The sequence below is a fragment of the Oenanthe melanoleuca genome, chromosome 1A (assembly GCF_029582105.1).
Source record: "Oenanthe melanoleuca isolate GR-GAL-2019-014 chromosome 1A, OMel1.0, whole genome shotgun sequence".
In the NCBI taxonomy this organism is placed as follows: domain Eukaryota; kingdom Metazoa; phylum Chordata; class Aves; order Passeriformes; family Muscicapidae; genus Oenanthe; species Oenanthe melanoleuca.
The window spans coordinates 17,507,901-17,519,623 of NC_079334.1; the positions used below are offsets into that span (position 1 = coordinate 17,507,901).

Sequence of the window (11,723 nt, forward strand, 5' to 3'; positions counted from 1 at the left end):
GGGAAAGTGCAGAGGGGTTGTTCCAACATGAACAAGAGTAACTGAAGGACTTGCTGTTACTTGTGAACAAAGTGTGAGCTGTGCTCTTGCCCTTAGGAAGAAACAAGGGTCTTGTGTAGACTTTAGTACTGTGTAAAACAATAGCTCTGTTATAGCTACTGATACTCTCTGTAATGACCTGCTTTTAATACTTCCTAGCAAGTTGATTTATTATTATACCTTCAGCTGGGCTGTGCACCAAAGCGTTTTGATGATGAAAGGAATGTTACACACACATTTAATTACTGCCCACATTTTTGTATAATTTTATCATTTACTGTTTTAGATGAGACATCGAGTTCTTCTACAGGAAAGATGCCCAGTAAAAAATAGATGATTTAAAAGCTAATCTGAGATGAGTTTGGCAGTTACATGTGAGAAAACGTAATTGTTCCTTTTGTCCTGCCCTTTCAGATGGTCCCTGATTACCAAAATGTACAAGAACTCCCTTATCTGGACATGGTGATTGCAGAGACCTTGCGCATGTATCCACCTGCCTTCAGGTAAATTTTTTTCCCTTCTGATTATACAGGAGAATTCCCTGGCTCTATAAAATGGAAATCTGTTGCTGGAAGACCAATGGTCTCTCAGTCTCTGGGCCAACATCAATACTGCTTTGTGCATTTGAAAGATATAATGTGGCCTGTTGAAGGAAAAACTGGATAATTCTGGTATTTCTAAAGCACGTTTTTACAGTGAGTTGGCCAAGGTTGCTTCCTCACCATTCTTTGTGTCCCCCCAAGGCTAGAGGGTGGAGCCATTTTTAAGCAGGTCTGGCCTTAGAAAGCCAGGGGCTGCTGCTTCCCTGTGCCTCAGGCTTTGGAGATATGCACCAAAACCCATCCTTACCCTGTTGGTTGTTACAGCCCTGATCTGTGGAAGGGTTGCACAATCTGAGAGCTGTATTGTACATGTGTTTAACTGTTTAACTTTGGCCCATTTGCACTTAGCACTGCCTTGTACTAAGGGAGCTAAACTAATGGTAACATCCATTAACCTTGGAAAGTTTGTCCCATATCACACATGACTTATTCTACTATATTGATGAACTGAAAACAAGGGGAAAAAGAAATTTTAAGACTGTTTGACTGTTAAAGCTCCAAGTTATCACAAGCATAAATACACAATTTTTCAAAGTGATCAGCCAGTTGCAATGCTTCTCACGGAGCTCAGGGAAAGATTCAGATGACTGGAAAGAAGCCAAAGCTGAGCTTGCTGTGAGAGCTTTTGAAAAATTTAACCCATGACTGCAAGCACCTTAAAACAAAAAGAAATCTTAAAATCATGTTCTCTTCTATATGTTTACAAAGATTGGAAGTCAAGATCTTTTCACGGGCATCTGCAGGATCCTTCAGAGAGTAAATATTAAAGAGATCTGCTCCTAGATGAGATGATGGGGCTTTACTATGTTATACTTGGGGTACAAGTGGAAACTATTTTTCTGGTTAAAGTGACAGGGGTCTTTGTGTATGGGCTGTATCACTGGGAAACAATCTGTGTTTGTCAGATGGGAAACAGAATGAGAATGGAACAAAGTTCTTCTGAAGTTTTGTTTGGTGTTGTCGGGGCTTTTTATTGATCTGGCCTTTACTCTGATGGATGTGGAATGGATAGAACAGTTCAAGGCTGCTGAAAGATGTTAATTACCTATGACAAGGATAATGCTGAGTTAAGGGAAAAGTCAGTAGCAGCCAAGTTTGTTATAGAATGAGTTGGTTTCATTTTTTTTAATGAACTTACTCCCAGAAATCATGTTTTCATTATCGTCAAATTCATATAAGAAAGAGAATGATAGCTTGTCAATGTTGTTTTGTTGTTTTGGTTTTTTTTTTTTTTTTGCATCCCAGTGTTTTGTTCCTGGTTTGGAGCCTCTGTTATTTATTTATCTATTAGAAAGGGAGATGGATGACAGCAAGGAAAGAATGTGTTTCTGTGATGATACCAGACTGTAGCCCTGAAGCTGAAATCTTTGTTCAACTTTTTAAGCAGAGTGTGAGAAGCATCAAAGGAAGTTCCTGCACATTTTCTCATCCCTGTGCTTGCAGGGAATAGTTCCCAGACTGAGACAGCAGGGCACCCACCTGGGTCTGGGCTGATTTGGGATCTATAGTGACCGTCCAAACATCAAAAGATCTGAATCAGAACCCACCACCACAAATGCACACCCACACAGAACCTTTTTCAAGAGGCAAGCTGAGCTTTGGCAGGCAGCTTTTCTCAGTCTTGTCATGATGAGGTTCCTAAAGACACCTCTGTCACCTATCACCACAGGGGGAGAGAAAACTGCAGAGTTTTGTTGTTAACATCGTGCCTGTCTTTGATGAATACATGTGAAATGTGGTTTTCCAAGGCTTGCCATTTGGTTGTGTTTCCAGAGCAGCAGAAGCAGCAGAACACTCAGCCCTAATATTAAAACCACTCCTTGCTAAGTTTCAGGTGCTGCACCAACAGGGGGAAGCTTCTCAAAGAAACAAACTCAAAGCTATATTTACTGTCCTTTTTCTCCTGGAAGAAAACCAGCATACTCTTTCTACCTGTTATTAGAGATGATTCACACATTCCATTAGCAATTTTCATAAAAAAATTAGTCTAAACCCAACATAAACAATAAAATTGCAGTTTAGCAGTTAATGCTTTGGGAAACAGTACACAGCCAGAAATGCTTTCCTATGAAAAGGGCAAAAGTCAACCACCTGGGCTGGAGCTATGGACTTCTAAGTGGACATGATTATAACCTGAGAAAACACTGGCATTAGCAACTGTTGTATTTATCTATGAGAAGATGTTACTCTGGAAATTGTTTGGTCAGATGAAGACAGATACTTTTATAGAACTCTTCTGCCGTGTTTTTAACCTGTATTAATCATCTGGGATGCATGATGTTGTTGCAGATTCACCAGGGAAGCAGCTAAAGACTGTGTAGTGCTGGGACAGCATATTCCTGCTGGAGCTGTCATTGAAACTGCAGTTGGACACCTTCATCACGACCCTGAGTTCTGGCCAGAACCTGAGAAGTTCATTCCTGAGAGGTGTGTGGAATAATGCTTTTCATCCTCAGGTTGAAGTCCTGACTTGGGCCTGTGGGCACAGAACTCCAACCTGTCCAGTGCAGGCACCAGATTCTGCTGCTCTTTCACAGCCACAGTCACCCACTATTCATCCAAAGAGCATTTCCACCAAGAGGAGCACAGTTTTATTTAAACCATAAAGTCAAATAGTTTCTACTAAATCAGATAAGTGATGATAGTCATCCATCCCATGGAAGGTGTGAGGTTTTGCCACAGTTGTGGCAGAGGTTTTCAGACCTGTTTCCAAATCTGATACTGTGAATAGTGCTGCTCCTGGGTGCAGAAGTTCTGAAGTGGGACAGTATATTCACTGTACCTGGGAAACTCATCCTGCTCCTTGCTGGTTTTAGAGCACCCTTTTCACCTGAAACTTAACAGTGTGGTACTCTGTGCATGGGGAACATACCCCATCTCCCACTGGGCTTTTGCTCTCTGTCTGTAAGCTAGGATCCTTGGTTCTTGCTTGGCAAGACAGTTTCACATGGAGCATTTATATCTTCAGTGGGTGGGGGGACCCTGTCAAGCTGTGGTTTTGTACATGTCCTTTGTTACAGGTGCTGGGCTGAGCTTACAGGGAGAGTTTCAGCTGATGTGGTGCTGTGTGGAAGCACAATTTAGTTCTGTGGGCAGCTTTATTTTTAAACTGTTTTGTGGGCAGATGCACTTTAAGCTACCACTACATTCAAAAGTTTACTAAGAAAAGAAGTGCCTGCTTCATAAACAACTGGGTGTGAGGCAGGCAGCCCAGAACCATCTTAGCCAGTAAGACAACACATGTGTGGTGTAGGTGGGTTTGCCTAATTCTCCTTCTGGAACAAATCTAGGCATGTGCTCCATCAGAATCTTTTGGCCACAAGGAAGAGCAATGCCAGGGTTAGAGAAGCCCAGAGATTTTGCTGGAGAGGAATCTTAGCAGTGACTGGAAGTCTGGGGTGGATTGCATTTTTAGCAATGCTTGTCTAGAAATGCTTTCATAATTGTTCATTCACCACTTTAACAGTAGTATGAAAGGGTAAAATGGTTAGTGGGGGCTGCAGTCCCCTTGGCTCACACAGTGCTGTTTGTTATGAATCTGAGATTAATTGCCTTTTGAACCTTCCCTGAGGAAGGTTCATATTACTAATTACTATAATGACTAACACTCAGCTCAGGCTGTATAGTTGGTAATGTCAGCAAGAATTATAAAATAAGAGCATAACATAAAATAAAATAATTCAGTTACAGACTTCCCCACTCCCCCCCCCCCCCCCCCCCCCCAATATTTCATTTTGAAATTGGCTGTAGGAGAAAAAACAAGGGAGACTTTGGATTTACTAGAATAATATATGGAGGTAAGCAAGGCAAGAATTGTCTGAACTTGTTTGCATGGGATATGCAATGGTGCTTAGGACATTAGTTAATGATCCTTCAATCTCAAATTAGGGGCCTCTACAGTATTTTTTGAAGTGGTGGCTCAATCTTATTTATGTTATCTAAGCATGGAGATGGAATTAGTGAAAATACACAATTTTTTTTTTTCCAAAGCTACAAATAGCCTGTATTACCTCTCATCTCTCTCTACTCTGCAGGAGTTTTCTGGGCCTTACCAGTCTAAAGTTCATGGAAACTGAATCTAAAGAGATGAGAGATTTTCATTAAATATAGATGGGAAGTAAAGCTCATGTCTCAGTGTCGTCTCCTGAAATCACCAGCTGACAAAGGCTGATGGCCATAAGTCAATTATTTTTTACATAGGATGTCAGGACATAATCTATCAATATTCTCCTTTACCTGTCCATTAAGATCAATTGAAATAACCATCTTTTGAGATTTAAATGAAAAACATGGAATCAAGAGCAAAAAGAACTTCTTGAACTGGTTTCCGTCTCTGCACCTTCTAGGTTTACAGAGGAGGCCAAGAAGGAACGACATCCCTTTGCATACCTGCCCTTTGGGGCAGGACCCCGTGGCTGCATCGGCATGAAAATGGGTTTGTTGGAGACAAAAATGACCCTCCTGAGGATTTTGCAGAAGTTTCAATTCAAGACCTGTCCAGAGACTGAGGTTTGTACATGCAGAGGCTTAAAGATCACACTTGTTGACAGTGTGCCTTAGGCAGGACAACTGATTTGCCTTTGTGTCTTCTCTTCATTTGAGAAAACTGCTAGAGACACTTTCATAATAAGGAGAGAAAAGGCATGGACTGCATGTTTTAAGCAAAATGTGATTTCAGATATATAATTTTTCTAACAAAAGAACTGTTACACAGCCCTGCCTTAGTGGAGAGCAGTATGGCAAGACCACAGGCAAAATGTCATAATTCACAGGGGGTGAGAATGTGTGTACATATTTCACAGACTCTCAGCACTTTAGTATTTGCCTATTGCTATGACATTGCACCCAGCTCTAGAGTTTACAGAGTTAATTTCTTTCTGTTTGAGTATACAGCATTCCTGGCTAACCACTGCCTCAGCCTCTGGCTGTAAATTCTATTTAATATTATACCACCACAGCTGACTGTAAAACAAGTACTTTACAGCTTCCACAGTAATCCTGGTGTGAGCTGGTCCTCCAGCAAAAATGATTGTCTGTATGTGGGGGTGCCATACACGCATAAACAAACACATACAGCTGCACATAAGGTGTTCTTTTCTCTTTCAGATTCCTTTGCAGCTCAAATCAAAAGCCACACTTGCACCAAAAAATGGAGTCTACGTTATTTTGGAATCTCGCTAAAAGGAAATGCACATCCTGAAGCTTTCTGGAATAAGACCCTTTGTTAGTGACTCACTGGGTATAATTATTTTTCAAAATTCCAAGGACAGGTAGGAGCATAAGTCCCACTGATAGTAGGTGCTCCCTCACTGCCCTCCTGTGGGACAGCCTCCAGCCACTTTTTAAAATGGGCTCCACAGTCTTTTTTGGAGGTTTTCAAATTGCTGTGAATAGCATCGGTAAAGAAGCATCCTACCTTCATTTGCTTTTCTACATCAGACTTCTTTTCACTTATCTGTGAGAATGCTTTCCTCATGCTCAATTTTCACAATTTACAGTAGATTTTAATTTCAATTCATTGTATGACACATCCTTCTCATGCACTTGTGAGTCCCTAGAGAAAGCCCTAAAGGCGCCACAGTTACAGCAGAAGACTTGGGATGCAGTACATTGGATTTTTTCATGAACTCCAGTAACAATCAAAGCTGAGGCTCCTGTACAATGCTTAATCTCTACCTGTGTCTGTAAAGCCAGAGAAGTTGCACCTTCTTCATGCTTCGAAGTGACTTTAAATACACTTAGATTAACAATTTGCACTTGGCACGTTTCATAATCATGACAGAAGAAGAATGAAGAGTTCACTGGCTTACCAATAAAGTTCCAGCAGCTAAGACCAAAGAAATGAGGTGACAGCCATTTTGCTGGCTGTTGAACTGCTGCTGGAAGGGTAGAGACAAAGAAGACGTGCATTCAAAGCAAGCAGAAGGACTGGAGGAAATGTAAAGGTATTCTGAAGGTGTTGGTAGCACATCTGCTTCATGGAGGCCTTTCCTTTCCAAGCATTGCAGTTGGCACCATCCCTGTCTAGCTCCTTGAATCAAGGAAATTAAGAGCATGCATGCACTAGAGCCAGTGGCAAAGGAGTGGGATCCAGGATCATCAAACACAGCAGCTCTCTTGACTCCTTCTGTGACACTGGAGCAGGTCATGTCCCTAGTGCCTCACCCCCCTCAGGAAGGAACTTGTCTGATTGCCAGCTGCAGCAGCCCCATGGATCCCTTCAAGCTGTGTGGCTGTGCACATGCATCTTCCCAGCCAAAACAGCCGTAGCTTCCACTCCTCACATTCCCTCTGTCCTACTTCTCTGCAGAGCCTTCACCTGCCACACAGCTAGTGTTGCACAAGAAGCTGGGAGGGAACACAGCTGGGCCAGCTGATCCTCACTGAACACAGGGACATTCCATACCCTATGGCACCATGCTCAGCACATACAACTAGGGGAAGAAGAAGGAAGGGGGACAGCATTCAAAGTGATGACATTTGCCTTCTCAAGTCACTGTTATGCCTGCTGGAGCTCTGCTTCCTGGGGTGCTGGAACACCTGCCTGCACATGGGAAATGGTGAATGTATTCCTTGTTTTGTTGTGGCTTTTGCTTTACCTATTAAACTGTCTTTATCTCAATCCATGAGTTTTCTCATTCTTACAATTCCCTTCCTCATCCCACTGTGAGGGTGTGAATGAGCAGCTCTGAGGGGCTGAGCTGCTGGCTGGGGTTAAACCACAACAGAACTGTGAGAAGAGATTGGTGCAGTCCCAAGACCCTTTTTAAAAATTCTTTTATTCTTATATTTTTTCTTTAGAATTTTTGTATATAACAAAAGTTCTTGCAGCACTATAAAAATAAGGATGCACCCTTGGTTTTTTGCAAGTCTTGACCTTCTGCCTGCTGCACATAGTCTGCTTGAGGATTCCTTAGGTACAGCATTGCTCTTGGTGGTGTGCACAGAGAAGTGTTGCAGCAGCAGGAGGAAGAGACTGCTCAGCTTCACTGCAAGGATGGAGCCATCTGCTCACTGGTGCCTGGCTAGGTCCCTGAGTTTCTCTCCAGCAAGCATCTTTTGCTGCCTTCTTCCCACATGCTGCCTGAACACTGATCATGTTACTGGATCTTGTTCCTCAAAGATTTTCTCTTCCTCTTTCATATAATTTTTTTTAAACAGATCTGTATAGGCAATAGTGGTGAAGTACTGACTGGGAAAGTGTTGGAATTGTTCCTTTTTCCATGGAGCATTTCTGTCATGCTAAACAGCAGTGCCCTGTCACAGACACACTGATTATATGAATTGCTGATGGAGTGATTATTTATTTGAAAGGCAACATGCTGTATTTACTGTAGTTTCTACACATTATCCATAATTTTTCCCCTCCTAAAAATAGAGTGCTGCAGGCTGATTTACTGTGTAGCTTATATACACAGTTGGCAAAAAGCTGGATGGGCCTTGCCTAAAAACTTCCCACCTATCTGAATGAGCAGGAAATTGTTTCCATCTGAAGTCATCTGTCAAAGGCTTGTTTGTATTCCTTACACGAATTAGAAAGTTGTCATGTGCTTCATTTTTGACAAACTAAGCCAAGCCTAAATCAAGCTTGTCCCTTTCTTACCCATGACTTTGTACAAACTCTTCTTCCCAGTCTCTGCCTCTGCAACTTGTGTGGTGTGGCTGGAGAACTTAGCAGTGAAGACAGAGGCAGAAGTCAGAGCACCTCACCCTTCTTCATGTTCTGGGTAACCAGAGCTCCTGGTTCCTTCTAGAGAGGGCCCACATTTTCCTTCCTTTTATCTCCCACATAACCAGTAGAAGCTTTTTTTGTTGTCCTTGACATCCCTGACCAGATTTATTTCTATTGGGGCTTGCTTTAGCTTTCCTAACCTGATCCCTTACTGCTTAGACAAATTCTCTGTATTCTTCCCAAGCTATCTGACCTTGCTTCCACCTTCTGTATACTTCTTTTTTGTTTGCTCCTTATTCATCCATGAAGGTCTCCTGATATTTTTGCCTCGCTTCCTCTTTGTTGGGATGCATGACTCCTGATCTCAGAGGAATTGATCTTTGAATTTTAACAAGCTTTCTTGAGTACCTTGTCCTTCCCTTTAATCCTGACCTGTAAGGTCTCAGTTAGCTCCTCATCCATCCCCAGGTGGAGCTCCATGCACTACACCTGGTCACTGACAGAGGGTGACATCTTCTCAACTCTGTCCTACCTCAAAAGCCTGTATGTTTCCATTCCAGCACTCCAGTCATAGGAGCCATCCCACCATGTCTGTGTGAGGCCAGTGAGATCACAGACCTGCAGGAGTGCACATCCTAACCCCATTTTTTATTCTGAATGCTGCAGATATGTGAAGAGAGGCATTCAAGTTGTGCTGGAGTGGCTGTGATTCCTTTGTGCTGCTCTTCCAGTGCTCTCCTGCTGATCTATGAACCCTCTCCAGGCTTCTATCTCTTGCTGGCACTAACACCAAACTGGTATGACTGGGATGGATTGAGGTGCCTCTCCACCACCATAATTTCAAATATTGATGCCACTGGAAAAAAAACAGTCCTGAAGTGACTGCAGGTGTGTGTCACATTTACAGGCTTGGAAAATGAACCAAGAGTCTTTCCCAGCTGCATCCACATTGAACATTGTCAGTCTGTGCTAAGAGTCTTTCAACTGTTCTGCAGGCTTCTGGTTAGGAAGTGTTATGTGTTTTCACATGTCAGTTTGCAGCACTATGGAACAGAGAAATTATTTTTGCATTTGAAGTCAGATTCCTGGAAGTACATCAACCCTTGTTCTACATGCAGACTGAGACAGACAGCTAGAGAAGACAGGAAAAAGGCTGCCAACTTTCCAGTAATGCAGGAGGACCCCCAAGCCATTTGCTCCTTCTCATTAACAGTTGGTGATGCAGTCACCAGCCATTGTACCAGGACACTCAGCAGCACTGGGCCTCACCCTGGCTGTGTGAGCTCAGCAACACGGCTAGAGCAAGCTGTGGCAGGATCAGTGAGCCTCTGGAAGCACACACTTCCAGAAAAACAAGGCACTAGAGTGCCAGCAGCTGTTCAAAACAGAAACTGGTAATATCACTGCAATCACAGTGTGTTTGTGCACCTATATAACCTGGTCCCAAACCCATCTTGAGCTGAGCTGGTTTTAGAATTAATTAAAAAAAAAAAAAACAACTCGCAAAAAAGCAAATCACAAAAATAGAAACTCCTCCAAAACAAAAGCAAAACAATAACAACAAAAAAACCCCACCCCCAGCACTATGTTTATAGTTGCTACAGCAAAACATAGCTTTATATCCTAAAGTAATGATAACTATTTAGCATTCTGGTACAACATGCTTTAGGCAGTAGCGCTGAGTCTAGGGAGGTACAAGAAAGCTGATTTAAAATAATTCCTTTCCTCAGAAACAGCAAGTGTGTTGTCTTGCATTCCTGAGCTGTGAGTTTGTTTAAAATTGGGCACGTCTGTTACAAAAGGGTTTGTCATTCTCTGACAGCTGATATGAAGCAAAGGCTGCTTGGTAAAGGAAAGCTTCTATTAAATATGTCTTCTAGTCTTTATAATGAAGACAGAAAGCTGTCAGTACAAAATGGTATTTTTAAAGAGGCTGCCAATAGAAAAAAAGCTTTACAGTTTTATACTTTAAAAATAGTATTCTTAGAAAAACAGAATAGGGTGGCAGAAATTATTATGCTTCATCAGTTGCAAATTGGAACTTTCTGTTCTTACCTGGCATTAAACTGCAGAATTTCCTCTCTGTGTGAGATACTTCAGGCAATGATCACCTTCTCCTTTCCCTTTGTTAAACATCCTGGACATAGCTTCACCTGATGCCAGACTCTTCCATGTGTTTACAGCAGAAAGCATGGTAAAAGAATTTAAAGCTGATTTATAAACTGTCTGTCACTGCTTGGTTTATATTGCACCCACTCACTTTCTTCTGACCTTGAAAAATCTCATGTTTCTAAGATGTTTTTTTCCCTGCAATGCTGGGGGCTATGGCTACTTTCAAGGAGGGAATATGCCCTCAATTGCTAGTATTTCTGCATGTAGAGATAAATTTGTGATGGGCCTGAAGCAAGAAGTGCAGTGGAGCTATGGAGGCCATGAATTCTGTCCCCTGGAAAAAGAGGGAAGCATCAGTAATGGTGCCCATGTACCAGCCACCCCACCTGGATCTTCTGCAGGATGTACTCCAAGCATTTCTGCAGTTCCCACTTGCCCTTTGGTCCTAAGGCAGCTCTGAGCACTGGTTCCTAGAGGGAAAGCTCCTTCTCCAAGCCCAGCAGCACCGGCCACACCACTGTAGCTGGTGTGTGCCATCCACCCAAGCTCCTCTCACCCACCAGCCCCTACTTTGCCAGGCTGCAGGTATCCCAGCCAGATACTGCCACTCCTTTGCTGCCAACACTTAGACAGGATTTTGACACCCACATCTCACAAAATCCAGTCAGGATATCATGACAAGCCTGGCTCCAGGTAAGCCTCACTAAAGGGTGCAGTATTGCCTTTGGCTGGCTGCCAGCCCCCTCTCCAGTGCAGCAGGTGGAGGATCAGGGCTCATAAACCCCGTGCTCCCCACCCCACTGCTGGCACAGCAAAGCTGTTTGGCTTCTGCTGGCTGTGCTGTCTGTCTTGCCAGGATGGACCTGTGACTGGAAAAGGAAACAACCTTCACAGCTTATCCTTCTCCTCACATGGCGTGGGAGTGAGTGACAGATTATTGCACTCTTCCTGTTCAGTTGCTTAAGTAGCCAAAAGAGATCCTCCTCACTCAGAAAAGAGTCAATATTACTTTTTGTCTAAAGTTTGGATTATTTAATGCAAACATCTCTTTAATCTATTCATTTCCAAATCAGCTGTAGAGGGACTCCTACTGCTTAATAACAACCTCTAAACTCACAAGTGTATTGAAACATTGTCATTTCAGTATCGAAGAGAGAAAATCATTACAAGAAATTTACTGGTTTGAGTACCTGTTTATTTACTTTACACAGGAAAGTTACCCCTGCAGTTTCAAAAGTGGAAAACACGGTAACTTTTCTTTTACTGTGATAATGGAGAAATAACATATGACAAATTAC

General features: G+C 42.6%; 1 protein-coding gene across 6 annotated transcripts in view; it reads left to right on the forward strand.

The window, feature by feature from the left end:
- TBXAS1 (thromboxane A synthase 1) overlaps window positions 1–7,263 on the forward strand; it is a 237,531-nt gene extending 230,268 nt beyond the window's left edge. For all 6 annotated transcript variants that reach the window (XM_056512066.1, XM_056512094.1, XM_056512058.1 and 3 more), the window contains 4 exons: window positions 454–542; window positions 2,931–3,068; window positions 4,988–5,150; window positions 5,748–7,263. In XM_056512066.1, coding sequence (XP_056368041.1) covers window positions 454–542; window positions 2,931–3,068; window positions 4,988–5,150; window positions 5,748–5,822 — 465 coding nt within the window. In that variant the 3' untranslated portion in view covers window positions 5,823–7,263. The remainder of the gene's footprint in view (window positions 1–453; window positions 543–2,930; window positions 3,069–4,987; window positions 5,151–5,747) is intronic.
- The last annotated feature ends 4,460 nt before the right edge of the window (window positions 7,264–11,723 follow it).